The sequence below is a fragment of the Eucyclogobius newberryi genome, unplaced genomic scaffold (genome assembly GCF_026437365.1).
Source record: "Eucyclogobius newberryi isolate DKJ021-1_F unplaced genomic scaffold, fEucNew1.0.hap1 SCAF_171, whole genome shotgun sequence".
In the NCBI taxonomy this organism is placed as follows: Eukaryota; Metazoa; Chordata; class Actinopteri; order Gobiiformes; family Gobiidae; genus Eucyclogobius; species Eucyclogobius newberryi.
In genome coordinates, this window is record NW_027315803.1 from 122,328 (window position 1) to 142,734 (window position 20,407).

The following is a 20,407-nucleotide window of genomic DNA, read 5'->3' on the forward strand; positions in this document are numbered from 1 at the left end:
AACAACAACTACAACAACAACTACAACAACAACTACAACAACAACTACAACAACAACTACAACAACAACTACAACAACAACTACAACAACAACTACAACAACAACTACAACAACAACTACAACTACAACAACTACAACTACAACAACAACTACAACAACTACAACTACAACAACAACAACTACAACAACAACTACAACAACTACAACTACAACAACAACTACAACAACTACAACTACAACTACAACTACAACAACTACAACTACAACAACAACTACAACAACAACTACAACAACAACTACAACAACAACTACAACAACTACAACTACAACAACTACAACTACAACTACAACAACTACAACTACAACAACTACAACAACTACAACTACAACAACAACAACTACAACAACTACAACAACTACAACAACAACAACAACTACAACAACAACTACAACAACAACTACAACAACAACTACAACAACAACTACAACAACAACTACAACAACAACTACAACAACAACTACAACAACAACTACAACAACAACTACAACAACAACTACAACAACAACTACAACAACAACTACAACAACAACTACAACAACAACTACTACAACAACTACTACAACAACTACAACAACAACTACAACAACAACTACTACAACAACTACTACAACAACAACTACAACAACAACTACTACAACAACTACTACAACAACTACTACAACAACAACTACAACAACAACTACTACAACAACAACTACAACAACAACTACTACAACAACAACTACAACAACAACTACAACAACAACTACTACAACAACAACTACAACAACAACTACAACAACAACTACTACAACAACTACTACAACAACAACTACAACAACAACTACAACAACAACTACTACAACAACAACTACAACAACAACTACTACAACAACAACTACAACAACAACTATAACAACAACTACTACAACAACAACTACAACAACAACTACAACAACAACTACTACAACAACAACTACAACAACAACTATAACAACAACTACTACAACAACAACTACAACAACAACTACAACAACAACTACAACAACAACTATAACAACAACTATAACAACAACTATAACAACAACTATAACAACAACTATAACAACAACAACAACTATAACAACAACAACTATAACAACTATTCTAGTCACAAAGACGTATCATGACCTCATGGGCTTTGTAACACCAAAGCAATGGAAGGAGTACTTTTACGGACTACGACAGTCTGAGGACTACGAAAAGTCTGAGGAATAAAGTCTGGCGGTAATGCAACAATTGGATCCCAACCGCCATAAAACAACAACAACAACAACAACAACAACTTGGAGGCCCTAATATTGTCTTGGTGGTTCTTGGTGTGGCTGTTATATATTTCAATCGTTTCCTTGGTTACAGGTGCACTTTGAAACTTGTCGGATGATTCTGCTTTGTCTGGAATGTTCCACAATATCTCATATTCATTCAGTTATTTGTGTTTTTATTTCACAAAAATACCTTGAAAAACATGTTATCTTCTTGTCAGCGGGGCCACCTCTCCACAGATCTGACCTGTAAATTGAACTGGTAGTGTCGCTGGTTTGTCTCCATGGGGACAGGTAGCTTTAATACTGTGGCACATTGCAGGTTAGATTAGATGAGTGTGAACAGTGGACTCTCATATTATCACATTTGAGCAAAGATAGGTTTCGATTGGGTCCAGAACAAACTGGTCAGGGCCATTCTTCCCAGGATTAGCCTCGTCCCTCCACGGCAGTGATCCAGCCTTTTGTGGGGCTAAGCTCGACTGTTTGCAGGTTCAGGCTGGAACCCGCTGGCGTAGGGGACTTTTCGGGGCCCCTCCCGGGACTGCTGACACGGACACTATTCTGCACACGCTCAAATGTACATACAATGTGTACAATGTGCCAGATCAGGGATTTGACAAACACAGACGCCATATGAAGAGATGAGCAGATCATTTAATACAGTACAATACAATATTTAGAGATGAGGTACTTCAATACTGATATATCAATACTGACGCTTCTCACGCAAAAATACTGAATATTTATCAAAACATCTCTGTATTTTAGTCAAATTTGAATGTATTTTTGAAATACATTGTTAATATTTTAGTTTGTCCACACACATTTTCATTTCAGATCTGTTCAGGTTGCAGTGGATTGATGATAATGAAATAATCTCAATTTTAATGATAAAATTCCTCATAGTAAAGGAGTTTCAAAGCTCAATCGGCTCAACACAATACTTTCATTACTTGGTATGGAATCAAATAAAAATCACTGTTATCGCCTGTGTTTACGCAATACACGTCATACCACCACATTTAGATTATTATTGTTGTACCTCTTAGCAGTACACTTCCCCCACATTCCGTTATTACGTTGGAAACTGAATGGTTTATTTTAACGTGTCAGTATTCAGAGATTGATTATGCTGCTGGTTCAGGATCGTTCTGCATTTCACCATAATTGTCTATTTCAGTCGCAGCACATTTAAAGTGCCCATGACAGGTTGGAGCACTCATTGAAAAAAAAAAGAATTAAAATGATAAAAAAGTTTAGGTGTATATTGTCACTTCCTCTTTGTAATTGATGACATCACTATAGGAAATTACCCACCAAACACTGGGCAAAAACTCATCTAAAGTCCAATTTTTATCATTTGACAAATGAAAATGTATGAGAGCAAAATGTTGAAAAGGTACTTATTTGTGTAAATTCTGCAAAAACTGACTGGAATGAGTGTCCCTGGTGTGATGTCACTTCCTGTCATTTTCTACAGATTTTTCAACATTTCGCCACAAATATTTACTCCATTGGTGTAAAACTATAATTTATATGTACAACAGGTAGAAATACACCAATTGAAGTCAAAATTTGAAGATCGTAAAAACCTGTCCAAGGCACTTTAAGTTGGCAGCTCATTTCATTGATCGTTTCAGTTCATCGTTGGAGATTGTTGAAGACCTTGCCCAGAATATACCGTTGTTGTGTCCCTGAGCCAGACACTTTCTCACTTCCGTATGTTTCAAGATACGACTGGCTTTGCTGTACAACAGACTGGAGGCTCAAATGTAACACTTTACTGCATCCAACCCACAAATCTTTAATATATATATATAATATAACAATGCATTTAGTTAGTGCCTTTCACAACACTCTTTTAGGGCTGCACGATTTGGGGAAAAATATGTAACTGCGATTGTGATAAGATTTGCAATTTATGTTTATATTCATACAATATTTACTTTGGAAACATTCATGTAAGATATGAATTTGAACTCTCAAGGGGATTAATATCTAAATTATACAAATGTATCAACACTGTGCAGCCACTCTGATTACAGTAAGAGTAAATGGGAAAGAGAGGGTCACTTTGTTCTGGATGATGAAGAGTGGGAAAGTAAATGCACATCTCACTGGAGAACCACAGGATCACATGTTTGGAGGGAATTCTGTTGTAAAAGTGTGTCTGGTTTCTTTCTAAGCCCATGTCAAAGTGCCCAGTACTCACAGGGAAGTGCAGACTGTTGGAGAGGATATGGCGGCAGGAGGCAAACCACTATCATGTGTTTTAGTATTGTCCTGTTGTTCAAGTATTGGACTGAGATTAACATTTAACAAAGACAATTTATGACATCACCATCCCAATGGGTTTCAGGACTCCTGCCATGGACACATAAGTAGATATCTCTGGAGCGTCCTCTTATCTGCAGCGAAAAAGGCTCTCACAAAAAATGGATGACACAAGATGCACCGACGATCATGGACTGAACTGATATTATAATGGACATTTGTAAAAAATGTGAAAATGGAAATGTTGCAACACCTGACACAAAACTGTAAAGTGAATGTAAACCGCGATGACGTCCCTCTGACACAGGAGAGCATCTGGAAGTGAAATGAACGACATGTGCCTCCGACAGCAGAGACCGACTCGAAACAGACCACCAGAGTTCAACTACGTCCATTACCTGCGTGAGTATCACAACCACATCAACACAATCAGGCCCAAAACACAGCACAAAACCAATACAGATGTCATTTGTCTGGAATGTTCCACAGTTTGGCATTAAACATGTCCGTCCTGCATTTATTTTCACCTGCCAAGACATTTGAGCACATTTTTGGCACATTGTGAAAATATTTGTCATTTAGATGATGCAAAAAGAAACTTATATATACACACACACAGTAATTCATTCTGTCAATATTGTCCAAGTAATTTCCCTTGAGTTCAAGATAAACAACACGTTCGTACCTATTGTTGTGGTTTTTATTCAACTCACATTACATTCTACAGATGCACACATTACATCACCTTGATACAACATTGTCTTGTAATAACTCCGCTTATAAATGATGGATTGGTCCTAAAAATATAAAGGAACAAATTTAAAGTCACCAAAACTGTACATTATTAAAAAGTCACTTGACGCCACATTTGGTTTCCGTCTTGTTTTTCTCTTTTTGAAAAAAACTAAACAAAAATAAATCACAACGTCCCTTAAATGTGGCAAGGAACATCCAGGTTCATTTCTTATCAGTGAAGTTGTGTTCAGTGTAAGGAAGAAATGTTTTAAATAAAAGTGTGGCGTCATCAGGAGCACAAACCATGCAACAGGTACAAAGGCCCTCAACGGCAAAGAGAAGGAACAGAACGAGAGGAAGGAGTTTAAATCATTAAACGGAATGTAAGACAGAACCAGGCAGGAGTTTGCCTGGCACTTCAATGCAATTAAAGATGCGCCGTGTAACCTTTCTGGGGGAGTGTCAGTCATCTGCTCGTCTCCATGGACGTGTCTTTGCCTGGAATGTTCTAAAGTTTGAAAATTAAACTCATTTCTCGCCATGTAGGTTTTTCAAGGTATTTTGTGCCACAAAATGTCATAAAAAAATCAGCTGTAAATTTAACAAGATGGTTCAATGCCATACTGTGGAACATTACAGGCAAAGCAATAACATCTCCATGGAGACGAACTAAAAAATGTAGAGTGCCACCATCAAAGTTAAGATTTTTAGCTTCATTGAACAAGCACTAGTTTCACCTTTAGTTGGTCTATTTTTGAAACTACACTGCAAAAAGGATCTTTACTTTATTATCAATTCATTTGAATGAAGGATTTGAGTTTAAATAACTAGTTTAAATGTGTTGATAATTGAAGATTGAAATTCAAAAAGGAACAAGTCATTTAAGCTGAACGTTGTTCTTTTATTATGATTCTTACTTCTACACATTTGCTGAAACATAACGAAACCAGTCAAATTGATCCAAAGTGAAATAAAAACTCTACAAAGAAGATAAATTAAATTATGTAGATATTCATTTTTGCAGTGTATTAAACCAAGCGTCAGTCTTAAAAACAGTATCTTTCACACACGATCAGCTGGGAGTGGACTGAGTGTGAGTTTGTGCGTGTGGTTAAATAGTGTACATGTGTTTGTGTGCACGAGACTGAAGTAGAGTTTACATCTACTCGCGACAGTCCAACTACAGTTTTCTTTAACTGGCCATTTTGTAAGATGTCTAGACATTTCTATAAAGGTAGTCTGTACACATCCACTACACGCTATTGCTATTAAATAATCCCAGCTATTGTTTTTATGTATATATATTTATATATAGAATATATAATAAAAAATATATTGAGCAAAAGAAATGACTTCTATGCATAAAACCACATTACATTACATTGCCATTGAACAGGTTAAAACAAGGCCCAGTGTCTGTGAGGTTTTTAAGAGTCTGTTGCTGAGGTTTTTCAGCGTCTGAGTTAAAACACGTTTCTCCAAAGACGACCCTCGCGCCGCGATTCGAGGGTCAGTGAAAAAGGGTGTGACCAAATGCACCGTGACGCTAAAATAACATGGAGAAGCTGTGGAGGGGGAATGAGTCCAGTTTCGCTCTAGGGCCTCAAAGTTAGGCCATCACAGGCTATAATAACAGACAAAAGCCAAAATTTATACATGTATACCTATACACAGAGAGTTCAGCAGCTGGACAGCTCCCGTCTAATGCAGAGTGTAACGGGGAGAGAAAAGCACCAACAGTCTGCAGGCCTCACTGAGGAGGAAGCTCTCATTTGTCCTTATTTGAGTAAAACTCCGCCCAACGGCTTTCAAAGAACTTCCTCATGGAATGTCCTGCCACTCCGACCTCAGACGTGTCCTCGTTAAAGAGCTCGCAGTTATTGAAGACAAGCTGTGCGTCTGCTGCAAAATCCTCACAGCTGCAGTACCTGAGGAGCAGACAAAGGGTTCAAATGGGACACATTTGTCACATCGCAGTATTCCACATTAACCATCATGTTAATTATTCAGGTTCAACATTGTAAAATCTTACTTATGAATGGTTGAAAAGACACTACAGAATTGACCGTGGAGAACGTGTCCCAGTCACAGCTGAGGAACAGCGTGCACAGCATTACTTACGCTCCTTGCAGCAGCCGCTCTCTCATGGTGAAAAAGTCCATGGGGCTTTTGATGATGCGGCGATATCCAGGCACTAGCCGAGGATTCACCGGCTCGAGGAAAGGCCAGGCGTCTGTGTGAGACTCCATCTCCATCAGAATGATCCTATGACCATGAACATTGTCACAGATTAACACAACAGTTCAGCCCTCTTCAGCAGCAAATACTTTGAGTAAAGGTGCAGAACTCACTCGCAGAAGGTGAGGTCTGGCTGGTTGCGGGTCACCATGCGTCTGCGCTTAGCGGCTGCCGTCTCTGCCGAGGAACGAGGCGAGGTCTGAGTTACAGCTGGTTCCTTGAGTCGCGTTGCCATGCCTCCACTCCGCCGCAATGTTGCTTCATCCTCTGAACTGTCGTCCTCGTATCGCCTCTTCTTCACACGAGTGCGCTTTTTGCACGAGCGGCTGTTGGGTTCACACTCCACGTTCTGAAAAACAAACGCAGTGTAATAAATACTGAACTAAAAGCTACCAAGAGTGCGATATGCTTTATGTGTTTCTTTACCTTGGCAACGCAGGTCGGACAGAACCAGTCGCCCTCTGGGACTTGGGTCATTTTGGGCCGCAGACAGTACATGTGGCAGCCGCGGTCACAGCCGTCACACAACAATAGGCTGTCGTCATTGTCTCCTTTACGACAAACTTGACAATTCTACGGATAAGAGCAGGCTCAACGTGTGTTACGGGTAAAAATGCTTTATAGTCTTTAAAAAGAAGCCTTAAATAATAGTTTCTTACCACTTTAGTGACCGATCTCTCCCAGGCGATGGCCTTCTCCAGGTGAAGCAGACAGAGGTTGACCTGAGGAGCGCTGCGGCATCGGTCCAGAGCCTGGCGCCAGGTGCGTAACCGAGATGTGATTTCGTTCTCCAAACTGTGATGTAAAAACATATTTGAGATCCCGAATGTTGTACAAAGTGAATGAGAGCATGAGGTTCCTCTCACCTGAACATATCCATGGGCTGTTCCTCTCCTGGCGTGGGCGTGAGAGGCGCAAGGCGGATCACTTCAGAAGGGATCCACAGCGGTTCTTTAAGGTAACGCCGCTCGATGTTGCGCTCGAGGTTTGTGAGTCTCAGCACAGCGAGGTCCAGCGCGTGCGTGGGGATCCGGGGCAGCCCAGACCACTCTTTCTTTGTGCGGATCGTCCAGTCGTCCTTCGGGTCGGCGTCATGCTCGTAGTACTGCAGGTCGTCCCGAGTGGAGTCAGGATCTGGAAGTGTGTAGGGCTGCAAGGAAAGCACACTTAATACCAATGAGTATAAGAAACAAACAACAGAAGGAATGCACCGTACCTGAAACTCTACTAGTGGAGCTGATGCGTCTGCACTGGTGTCAGCTTCACTTAGAGCACCCTGGGGAGGTGCCTAGAGACAAGACACAATTAGCATTTTACAAACCCTACCACTGTAAACCAGATGAGTTTATTCACCCGTAGATGCAGATCAGCAGTGACCACGCGTTGCTCCAGCTCCTCCACCCACTTGAGCGCACTGAGGTCCGACTGCATGGCCCTCTCCTGGACCTGCCACGGCTGCTGCAGCGCCTCCAGCAGACGGTCCTTCTGCTCCACTTTCATATCAAACAGTGGGTCTACGGGACACATTTATGATGAAACATTTGAACAATAGAAGCCTTCATCTAGATTTATCTCCTCGTCTTCTCACCATTGATGGGTTTGGTGCACATTTCAGAGAGACTCTCCATGTGCTTGGCCAGGTGCTTGTGTAGCACCCGCTCCCGGACACCTCGCGGGTGCAGGGCCTGTAAAGTGTTGAACAACTCTCCCGGGGTTTTGATCCACCACCAGCCGCGCACCATCGCTGGAAAAAACATTTATCAGTCTCCTTAAACAAAACAATATACCAGTAGATATGACACGCTCTAAGACAGTGGTTCTCTTCTTTTACTCTGGGTCTTCTACAGCTTCAGACTTTATTTGAATTACATGCAATTTTATAACTCTGACCTGGTTAAGTTATGTCCATAAGGCAATTAAAATACAGGAAAATGTCTTTATAACAAAGCTGTTATCAAAACAAAAATATTTTAAAAATCATTTTTTTAGTCCTGAGTTGAACAATAAACACTATCATTGAGCTTTCAACCTCTGCTGAGCTCCATTTGTGTGGAAGGTTCAAGAAGCGCGGTTATAAAGGGAAACACTCACATAAAGGAACAGGCCTGACCACCATCTGAGTGAAATACTGCTGTTCCAGCTCCTGAAACACTGCGGTCGCGGGGCGTCCTCTGCGTCGGGCTGCGACTCCTCTGGCTCCTCTTCGAGCCGGGCTGCTGCCCCTGCGCCGCCTGCGCCCGGGTCGTCCCGGCGTGGGCGCAGGGCTGGTCTTTGGGGCAGGGAGAGTCGGGGGACAGCTCTCCAGCACAGGGGGGCCGTCTGCAGATGGCTGTGGCTCCGCTTCAGCTGCAGCGGACACAGCGGACACAGGAGCAGGGCAGAGGCTGGGGGCTGGAGCAGGAGAGGAGGCGGGTCCAGATGATGGTGCTTCAGTCGAGGCCAAACTGGACTCCGGGTCAGGCTGAGGTGGTGAATCACACACAGAGAGAGGGACATTTTAATTGTGCAAAGACAGAGAGGGAAGGGGATAGCTAATGCACTAACCTGGAACGGAGGTGGTGTTGAAGACAGGTCTCTTTGGGGGACTTGAGGGGACAGTTTTGGGGGAGACTGAGGGGACAGTTTTGGTGGAGACTGAGGGGAGGCAGGAGCATGTGTTTGGCTCAGAGACTTCTCGTCACAGGGATGTTTGGGCAGCAGGTTGAACCACTGGCCCTGTTTCTCAGCCATGTCCTTCACACTCTCCTCAGCGTCTGCTCCGGTGCCGTTGGCCAGAGGTTCGTGTGGCTGACTGAGCCTCAGAGCAGCCTGAGTGAGATCACTGTGAGGCGACGCTGGGCCCTCCTCTCCCCCGGAGCGGGCGCTGCTGCGGCGTCTGCGCCGGATCTTGGCGGTGCGCAAGTGGAGCTCCACCTCAGGCTTGATCTTCCTGGGGCGTCCGCGGCCTCGGGGCTGGCTCATGAGCGAGGCGGTGCCGGGGAGGGGATCGTTGCCTGGAGACAGAGTCTGTGCGGCCTGGGATGGAGATAACACGGCAGACGGGGGAGTGGTAGGCACTGAGGTCTCTTCAGTTTTTAACTCTTTTTTGGGCTCATTTTTAAGAAAGGTCACCGGAACCTCAGCTACAGCCACTTCATCTGAAGCTGTGAAAAGATTCAGAAAAATACATTTATGTAAGAATATGGTAATAAAGTTGAGACATTCCAATACTTTAAACAGAATGTATTGCTTCTCACTTAAGATCTCTTCTGGGCCTTCCACTAGAACCATGCCGAGGTTGGGCAGAGCGATGTATCTGCGCCTGTAGCGGTCTTGGCCCAGCAGAATGGCTCGCATGGACTGAGATGACTGCAGCAGCTTTTTTCGGAAAAACACTTGACGCTGTAGAAGTGGAAAACTTTATAAGAATGCTACATAGACGTACATGCGAGCCGGGTGTACAAAAATAAAATACCTTGGTGAGCTTATCAATTTGTCGTTCAAGCTCTGGAAGGCTGGAATTGTTGGGATTTTCACTCTGCAATAAGACAGACATTGAATACAAATATTTTTCCTAGAATGAAGCAGTTAAAAGAACACACATACATCACTGAATTTGGGCTCCGTTTTCAATCTTTTGCGACGCCCTCTCCCTCTCGGCTCGAAAGAGGAGGTCTCCTCTTCTGCCACTCGAGCACTTCGCCTTCTATCTTCAAAACACATCTCCTCCTCAGAGCGGCCTGTGCGCCGCGCCAGCTCCACCTTCAGTCTGACAGTGAGAATGCATGTTAGTACAAGTCAAAATATTGATTAATCTTACCTAAAGACAAGTCTTACCTGCGCAGTTTCCCCTCTATTATCCATTTGTTCTTTCTGTAGTTGGACATATTCTCCAATGTGTTGTCAATGTCACTAATGGAGAAATCAATAAATAACTGTCTGCAGTGCAATCATTGGAATTAAATAAGTTCTCATTCTTACTTAGTGACAATGTTGCTGCCATTCAATTCATCAACCAGAAAACTCAGGATAGAGGCCTTAGTGTCCGGAGGCAGGGCTTGAAATGTTTTGGTTCTTAAAGTGTTGCAGACCTCTGTGTCGTATCCGTGAGCTTCTATAAAGATGCGCAGCACTTCAGAGACTGTGCTGCGGGTGAGCTCCAGGTCCACCAACTTGTCTCCAAGAATCTTTACAGACTACAGAAAAATAAAAGGTGTTCATTTTGCTAATAATATACAACAAGCAAAAACTAATGAGTGAGACATACTTGACAATGGGAAGGCAGACCCGGGTCCTGGAGTGCCACATCTAAGAGCTTAATCAAAAGGTCTTGGAGCGCTTCTTGACTCTCCTCTAAACCAAGCAGGCCCTCTTGCAGAGTGGCCAGGCTTGGAACATCCTTAGGAATATTCAAACCTAACATTTTCCCATAAGCATGCAGGAACTCCACCACAGACAAACAGTGTGCGAATGAAGAGCCAGAGAGAACCACACCAGGGATGCGGGACAACTCTGGCAAAGGCTAAAGAAAAGGGAAAGCCCGTCAGGTGATAAATCTTAAAAACCAACCAGGCAAATGAATATAGATCAACACTCACCTTGTGGTCAGTGAGACACATGTCCTCTGCTGGTTTCTTCAGTTCCTCTGCGATCATCTGCTGCCGCCTGCGCTCCTCCAGTCGCTTTTGTGCCAGAACTCTCCTCTCTGCAGCCCTCTTTGCGGCCTGCGCAGCTCGAGTGGCTGCTTCTGCTTCTGCCTGGGCTTTGGCCAAAGCTTTGGCTTTGCTGCGAGCCCCCAGCACCCTTTTGCCCTGGGCGATCCTCTCCTCGTCAGTCAGCTGAACTACAGGAGGCTCAACCTTCACAGACCTCCTGCGCCCGCGCTTTTTTGGCTCGGTTGACTCCGACAGACTTTGGTCTGTGGACACAGGCTTCCCTGCAGCGCCTGAGGCCTCTTGTTCAAGCTAGACAGGGTTATGTATTTGTCATCATCAAACACAACTGAATATAAAAACTGAACCTTCTCTCAGAAAACATTACGTTATTTCTACCTTTGCTTTCTTCTTTTCTTCTTTAATTTTCTTTATCTTGGCATCCTGCTTCCTCTTCATCCTGGCCTAAATGGGTAACAAGGACAACATCAGAATAATATTAACAGAATTAATGTATTTAGTAAATATGATGAATCTACCTTTCTTTTGATCTTCTTTTTTATTTTGGCAATTGTCTTCTTATCTTCATCTGTTAGAGTTTCTACAAAACAAATATGTTAGAATACATGGTGAAGACAGGCCTCTCATTTGATGTGCTGCATCTTACCCTTGGCCTCAAGTTGTGAGAGTATTCTGGCATCCGGTTTGCTGAGGAAGTCAGTCATCTTGGGTTTGGGAGGTCTCCCGGGGCGACGGGGCAGCCCATCAGCGGATCTGCGAGGTTTTTCTTTATCAGGATTTGGAGGGCGACCACGGCGACCAGTGATAGCCATGATGGTAGAGGGCACTTCCTCATTAGCCAATAGCTCCCACTTTGCACCCTGAGAAACAAAGACCCTTAAACTTTGTTCTGTCAGTTTTTGACGAGAATAAGGTTCTATACCCACCTGAGGGGTTTCCCGCTCCTCATAAAAGTCTCCCACCGGCATGCGAGGACTAAAGCTGAAGTGCTCTCTGCTCACCACACTATCCTGATGTTTCTTCAAGTACTGAAAAAAATATTTAAAAATATCAAAAAAGTTCAACTTTATTGAAATTTATATGTAAACAACTAGGCTCTACCTTGATTATTTCAGGGAACTGCTTCATTCTTCTCCCACACGGCGTGTAATACCAAGTCTCACCCCTCAGACGGTTGTCTATTTTCCTGACTCTAATCTCTCGTCGCCAACTAAAGAACATACAGAAATTTTACATACATTTTTGTGCATTTTAAATTAACCGGAGATTTTCAACAAATAACCATCTATAATTACCCATGTTGAAGAGGAAACTGAACCTGCTCCTCAGTTGCCACCCTGCGCTTACTCGAGTCTCCTGTAAAATAACAAAGTGTGACACCGAGCAGAGCCAAAAGCAGGTAAAACAATGTAACATTACAAAAAGGATCTTACCTGCAGTTGAGCCGTCATCTTCGTGCTCCTCGCCATCTTCAGCCGTGGTGTCAGCATTTGGTTTGGCCCCCTTCTCTACAACATCGCCCTCTTGTTGCTGTTGTTTCTTGCGTCTTTTCTTCTTGGGTTTCTCCACGTCAGTGCAAAGAGTGGCAGCATTGGCCAGGACCGCGTCGATGGTGGCAGAAATTGAATCCAGCTCATCCATGCTGAGCACAGAAGCTCCTTCTTTAGGAACCCTCTTCCTCTTTCTGGTGACCTTTGGCTTGGCACCGTCTTCCTGGTTTTCACTTCCATCACTCGTTTTTGTTTTGGGTGTTCGACCTCTAGGCTTACGCTGCACCTGCTCTGGAGTTTGAGAATTTAAGAAGAAAAATCAGACAGTTAAATATATACAATTAAAAAAAGCTGATGTGTTATTCTAGAGGCCACGTCCAACATTTGACAAACACGCATTCTGTGTCTAGCACATCTTCAGTATATCGCAAAAGTATTGCCAAACGCAATAGTCAATATTGCAACAAACTAAATATATAGTAAAAAATATTAAACTATCGAAAACACGATGTGTCCCTTGGACAGAGCTTCCACTTACGTCCTCTTCTACAGCGCATCAAAACGCTTGCGCTTTCTGATAGATTGCCCCCTGGTGGCCGTTTGCCAGTTAAAACCAATAAATTAGACACACCGTTATAATGACCGCAAGGTTCAAAGCGTGGGAAAAAAAAGTAGCAGCTTAAAGTCTGGGGTCAGGTGTATATTTTCCATTATTGCGCAGCCCTAGTTGATGAGGTGAAGCATTTCACAGAAAAATATATATTTTGCAGTTATTGGGACTTATACAAAAGATTCCAACAATGTAAAAATGTCAATGTTATCAAGTCCTTATCACAAATACTGAAATATGAGATACAATATATGCTACTATAATTTGGATACACATACCTTTTGGAGTGCGAGGTTTCCGTGGTTTCCCTGGGCTTTTCATTTGACCATGGATAAGGTTGAGTGCAGAGCCGTCTGCTGGGGTACTGAAGGCCATGAACCCGTCTCTCATTCTGAAACTCGGCGGCGTCATGATGCCAAAGGGCTTAATGCGCGGGCGCCCAGAGGAGTCTGGAGTATCGTGTCCATCAACAGTCCACTGGTCTCCATAACCTGGAAGAGAGATTTCGAGGTTTAAAAGAGGCATAAATACAAACAAAAAACAATACATCCCTTTCGTTCATACTGTACCTTGATGACTTGGCTGTGATGACGTATAAGAGTGTGACATGGACACATCAGTAGATCTAATAGAGGGCTCTTCCATCTGTGAGGTACTATTTAGAGAGGACTCGGCTCCATGGAAACTCTGAGAGGTTTCCCCTGCAGTGGAGGCGAAAGTATGATCTCTTGTATCGTCGGCTAAGAAGCTGCTGTCTCGCGTGGTATAAGCAGTAGACAGTTCATCAGAAGTGTCCAGGAGAGAGGCATTATTTGAGTCTATGTATGAGCTTTCTCCATATGCACTTTCATTAGACAGATATGAAATCCTTGAGCTGTGTTGAAGCCGACCTTGAATAACAGCTGAGCGTTCGGAGGCGAAAGCTCTTTGCATGTGGTCGATCGAGGTTTGCCCGTCGTGGGGTTTGTGAACAGGAGAGATAATAGTCGGCAAATGTTGTACAGGAAGATCGGGTTTCTCAGCAGCTTGGAAATTGTACTTTATTCTTTCTGCAGCCGAATCTAAATGTGAGCCGTTTCTATCGTGCAAGCTGTCTGAAGTTACCAGCTCATGCCCGTCTTCGTGGTGGTGATCCGGCTTCAGAAAATGGGTTGGCGTGGCATTACGAGAATGCTGCTCGTAACTCTGAATCACTCCAGATGTTGTGCCCTTTGCATGAGGCGCAGACACGGGGTCCGCTGAGATGGACGCGGGTGCAGTCCTGGAGGCTTGAGTGGTTAAACGAGGTAGCGCAGACAGAGGTCGGGCTGTAGAGCTATCGTTTCCTGCTGAAGAAATTATATGCGTTTCAGTTGATGCAGACATCGGCACGCCGCTAACGGAGCCGGGCGGTGGATGTGGAGATACGTTTGCTACTTCATAATGCAGAGACTTGGCTGGTGCTAAGGCAGCGGACCCGTCAGCACGTGCGATAACAGAGACAGATGAGTTAGCAGAAATTTGCATGGGAAACTTCTCGTGCATATCGTCTGTGGAGTCTGGGAAGCATGCGGTCTTCAGAGGAGCTGTAGAACCTTGCACATTTTTTGGAAGAGTTGACAAGGGTGTTATACCTAAAGAGGAGGAACTAGCTGGAGCAGACACCTGGGACCCAGAAGTACCTTTAGCTTGATGCAACATGGAGGGAAAGAATTGTCTCCCTGGGGATAATCTAGCAACAGTGTTGGAAGAATCTAAGGACAATTTTTTTGGAGCTTCGTCAGTCGTTTCAAACCGGCCAGTGACAACAGACCGAAAATGAGAATAGGAATGTGTGAGGGCGTCTGTTCGAGATGAAGGAGACCTTTGTGATGGCGTAGTTTGATTGGAATTTGCTTCTGCTGAAGACTGGACAGAGGACTTCGGGGACAGAGTAGAGGACAGTGTTGCTGATGAGGAAAAAGAGGTCTCTGGTGGTACTTTAGCTGCAGTCTCCTTCTTTGGGGAGGAAATATCAGAAGATCGAGATGGGGAGATTTCAGAGTGTGGACTAAAACCTTCTAAATGTGAGGCAGCATCTTTGGGTTGATCGTCTCCATTCTTCTGACTTGACCTTTCCTTGTTAGTGGAGGTTATATCAGCATCTGTGTGCACTGAACAAGAGGAATAAAATAATAATGATTAATCATAATAATGATTTTCATGAAAACAGTATTGGTCAATCAAGTAAATGTGACAAAAGTAAAGAATACCAACGCAACTTTGATATTGACATAATTGTCCATCTCAATTAGGGGTAAACAATACTGACCAAATTGCCTGGTTAAGGTTCAAGTATTGCACAAAATGTGAATGGACCATAAAATAAATACGAAAATGGCAGAAATGAAGCCTGCGTAAATTCAGCCTGGAAGACCCACCCATCTACGTCAAGGCCACCATGGAAGGACCCCTCTCCCCAGCGCCATCATTGCACTCAAGCGGGCGCCCGCCTGTCCGTCTGTGAGAGTCAGATCCCTCACTTCACCATGGACTCTCCCAGGTTTCTGCGCTTATCCCAAAGAGGTTATGCAGTTTTTCCCGGCCAAGAAGGAGGGTGAAAGGTCAGGGGGCGTCTGTACCATGGCCCTCGCACCTGCTCCTCATCCCCAATCAACGCTCTCAAGTTACTCCTCCCCGCTCCCAATCAGCGCCCAGGTGGTCACATTTAAGCCCTCAGGCAGATGGCTCAACCGCTCAAACCGTACTGCGACCCACCACCTCCCCAGCTCCTCCTCTGCATTCCCCTCATCCTCTACCTTCTCTTCACATCTACCACCCCCAGTATTAGATGTCTCCCGGGGGGAGACATCTAATACAAATAGATCACGGAGTTCCCATGAATGCAACGTCTTCCGCCGGGGTCTGTGCGCCAAATAACTCACAAATAAAGCTTGCTAAACAGTCCATTCTCGTGGTCTCTTTGTCTCTCCAGGGTGAAATATCTTTATACTATTGTTTGGCAGATTACACTAGAGGTTTCTGTCACCTATTGAGGTCATTTTAATGGTTTAAATGATAGATTAGCTACTGGATATTCTAATTTTGCATAACTTCAAAAACATATATTTTTTCGATATACAGTGATCCCTCGCTATAACGCGGATCATTTTTCGCGGTCTCGCTGCTTCGCGGATTTTCATCATGCATTGTGTTCTGCATTCTGATTGGCTAAACAGTATCTCCGTGTCTTCTCTACCTGTGTGTCAATAACGTTATGGATTAATATGTACACGTACGTAAAACCGCTTGCCAAATTGAAGTTTGCGAGGCCAGTGAGAGCGCGCGTGTGAGCTGCGAGACACGCCAGTGAGAGCGGCACACGTGAGAGTCTGGTGAGAGCGCGCGTGTGAGAGGCCAGTGAGAGCGCGCGTGTGAGCTGCGAGACACGCCAGTGAGAGCGGCACACGTGAGAGTCTGGTGAGAGCGCGCGTGTGAGAGGCCAGTGAGAGCGCGCGTGTGAGCTGCGAGACACGCCAGTGAGAGCGGCGCCGCGCGTGAGAGTCTGGTGAGAGCGCGCGTGTGAGAGGCCAGTGAGAACGCGCGTGTGAGCTGCGGGACACGCCGGTGAGAGCGGCGCGCATGAGCTTCAATGTTTTATGGAGTATTTCATTGTATAATAACTGTAAAAAAATTAAAAGGTTTCTACTTCGCGGATTTCGACTCCCGCGGGTTCTTCTTGGAACGTAACCCCCGCGATAAACGAGGGTTCACTGTATCTACCACCTCTAATATCAAAAAACAAATCTAAACATAAGGAATAAGGAACACACCTTGTACAACAGTGGCTTGACCCGCTTTGTTTGTGTCAGGACTTCTGTCTCTGCTGGGCCTCTGAGGTGAGACACTGTCTTTAGTGGAGGATGGTGACCTCACAGATGGTGAAGACACAGGTAAAGAGCTGCCACGAGGTGGGGTGTAACTCTGTCCAACAGGGGGCAGAATCTGAGCCTGGTTTTGGGGCTGGGATGGCTGCTGCTGGTAGTAGGGCATCCCATTGGGCATCAGGCCATAATGCTGCTGCTGTGGATGAAGCGGGTGTCGCTGACCGAGGAGCTGCTGTGAGGAGGAGCTTTGTGCAGACTGCTGCTGGTGAAGGGCCTGACTCTGATATGCCCCGTAAAGGTTATGAGAACTAAAGTTAATATGCTCGGAGCCACTGTTCCAGTATTGCCCTGCACTGAGAGGCATGTTTGGGGGACCTACTCCAGGGGGCTGGTGGGAGCCGTCTATTCTACCATTTAACTGATACTGTCCACGACTCTGATAGTGAGGCGGGCCTAACCCAGGAGCGGGCTGCTTCTGATGCGGGGTGCCCAGTTGACCGTACTGAGGGTGCCCTCCCCACAGGTATTCATAACCACGGCTGCTCTGATGGAGGTTGCTCAGATGTGGGTAAGAAGCGTTTTGCTGTTGGGAACCAGACACACCTGATCCAACTACAGTAGAGATGCCATTCACATTTAGTTCCCCATTCAGGTCTGCAAAACACAAAAGAGGTGCATTTTGTTACACTAACCATCAAAACAACTTGTGTGATGTTGTTCGTGTTTACATAGCATAAATACACCAAAAAAGCCCAACTTACTCTTGCCCTGCTGTGGGAAACTTGTGGCGGACCCGTTTGTGTATGAAGATTCCCCTGAGGAGCGTTTCAGTCCTGAGTTTGCTGATGAGTGGGAGCCATAGTTGAAATGATTATTTGCCTCCATCTAGAAAAGAGAAATACAACTGTTAATGTATTTTTATAAGCGTACCTCAGTGTTTCCCACAGGTTCACATGAGACTATGGCATTGGGGGCACTTCGAGACAATTGCTGTGGTGATTTCGGGCATTACAAAAACAAATTGAACAGGACTGAATACAGATAAATAAATTCATCAAAAGTCTCATTCTGTAAAATGTTTACAATTAATCAATCGAATTGTACTCCTGAGAAGTTTCAAAACCGCAGTTTTACTCCTACTTGACTTAAGTAAAAGTTTTGGTTACTCTTCCAACTGTAATACTAGTAGTAGCATGATTGGAACATTTGTGTTTCTTACACCGTTCCTTCAGATATGCTTTACCCTTTCCGAAGTTTGTGCTCCATCTTTTGAAAACACAAGATTTGTAGCATTTTAAGGAGTTTATTTCATTTCAAATTAATTCCAGGCAGTTACTTTTACTTGAGTAGTTACTTTTCAAATACTTTTTTATTATTACTTGAGCATTTCTACCAGAGTATTTAGAGGCAACTCTTGAGTACAGTTTTTGGCTACTTCACCCATCTCTGCCAATTCATTACTATGGAGGTAAAAATAAGACTGCGGGGAGCCATCTGTTACTGGGAAACACAACTACCTTCTCTTCCTCATGTGAACGCTGAAGCACAGTCACAAACACAGGGCAAGTCAAATTAAATGCGCATGGCAACAGTTAGTATTCATAACTGTGCATTCATAACTGTGTGTGTTCACCAAGTTGACAAATATGTACAAAATGTCCCATGTGTTAAGTGCTGCAACGGCATTTCTACAAAACAAGAAGCTCAAAATGTCGCAGTCACTTCAGTAGATGCCAGGCCCAAGCAATGGACAAATATTCCGATAGAAGCGGCTCATTAGCGCTGATGAGCCTCGGCTAACGCAGCACACATCCATCACAAATGCTCTGCAACCGGACATTTAAGTAGTGCTGCCTTTATATTACAGTGTGTACAGTTGTTCGACATTTCACAGGCGTAATGATAATCTACAGTTTCACTTTGGAACCAGGCCTTTTGCAGAAGGAAGCGGTGTGTTAGCCAACTTACGCTAGCATCTTTCTCAAATGAACAATTTACTTAACGTTAGATAAGCGCCCGGCTACACAGTTTCGCTAACACGTAATAATTCAGTCTTATTGTCAAGTCTCCAACATTTCACAAGTCGTGTTGGATGAGTTGAAGTGAGCGACGCGAGTAATAAAATCATATCACGTAAAACCACTCCGCATCAAGGTTATTAGGCTAAATGATCACAATAGCTCACAGATGTTAGCGTGATAGCTAGTAGCTGATAGCATCCCTAAAATGAGTAGCGCTAGCAGCCGAAGTGCGGCTCGCAGACAGGTAATAGTGGGGACTGCAACCACGCTGGGACACATCAGGGCAACGGAGAGGAGCTAAACTACAGTATATACCAGCCGGCGTGGTCAAAGTCAACAACAGTGAACTTACTTGGGACTCAGACGTAACTGTATAATGAGTCTGTTCCCTTTTGTTCCGCGGCTAATGTTAGCTAGCGCGCTGATGAAGTTACATTGTTTACGGTGCACGCACACAATTTTCAGAGCATCATCCTCCCACACCGCCTGAAGTTTCGCTTTACGTAAGTTAAATGGATCAAACCTCTCAGTCCTCGGTGTCCACAGGCGCCGACGACTTCTCACTCATCTAATAATCTGTTTTCCGCGAGTACAGGCGAGCTGGAGATAAATACTAAACAACTATTCCCGAAGCTTTAGGTTTAAATTAGCAAACATGGCTGGTGTGGTCCAGTCTAGCCATGATCACAGAAGAGAGGCAGAGCGAGTGGCGTAAACTCCGCACAATCAGCTCCACGCATCCGGCTCACTGTAACATACTTCACAATATATTCACAGTCAATAAAACATCCATATTAAACAATGACTGAAGCCTGATCATAATTGTTGGTATTATTATTATTAATGTTTCTGGTTGTTGTTATTACTATTAATAATCTATTAATAATCATAATTTATAACAATTATTATTTACCCTGCATTTATTTTATTACGGCTAAAATGGTGTTGTCTTTGTAGTGTTTCCCAACAAGGGGTACAAGTACACATGCACTTGCCAGGGGTTATTTTAATTTTAAAAGAAAGTGAATGACAAGATAGTGTAAAACAAGTGGAAAAAATGTCTTGGACATTGTGGGCATTTTGAAAATGGACAACGTCCAGATACAATTTCACACATAATACAATGCCCACCCACTCATCTGAGAGCTGCACATGCCACAGTATCAGAGTTTAGATGGTAGAATAATTAAACAAA

The 20,407-nt window shown here is 44.0% G+C and overlaps 1 protein-coding gene across 1 annotated transcript; it reads right to left on the reverse strand.

Moving 5' to 3' along the window:
* Nucleotides 1–4,303: 4,303 nt before the first annotated feature.
* Nucleotides 4,304–19,630, reverse strand: baz2a (bromodomain adjacent to zinc finger domain, 2A). The gene is made up of 30 exons (XM_072450273.1): nucleotides 19,565–19,630; nucleotides 17,953–18,076; nucleotides 17,138–17,845; nucleotides 13,916–15,478; nucleotides 13,625–13,837; nucleotides 12,680–13,042; nucleotides 12,542–12,602; nucleotides 12,348–12,456; nucleotides 12,173–12,274; nucleotides 11,893–12,106; nucleotides 11,765–11,826; nucleotides 11,625–11,690; nucleotides 11,172–11,537; nucleotides 10,841–11,095; nucleotides 10,555–10,769; nucleotides 10,411–10,485; nucleotides 10,180–10,342; nucleotides 10,049–10,111; nucleotides 9,831–9,975; nucleotides 9,139–9,737; nucleotides 8,686–9,055; nucleotides 8,183–8,338; nucleotides 7,948–8,108; nucleotides 7,811–7,882; nucleotides 7,461–7,744; nucleotides 7,254–7,389; nucleotides 7,021–7,167; nucleotides 6,708–6,943; nucleotides 6,478–6,621; nucleotides 4,304–6,284 (listed from the first exon to the last, which is right to left on the reverse strand). Exons 2-30 carry the CDS (start codon nucleotides 18,074–18,076, stop codon nucleotides 6,125–6,127), a joined length of 7,332 nt encoding a protein of 2,443 aa, XP_072306374.1. The 5' UTR covers nucleotides 19,565–19,630; the 3' UTR covers nucleotides 4,304–6,124.
* Between the last annotated feature and the right edge of the window lie 777 nt (nucleotides 19,631–20,407).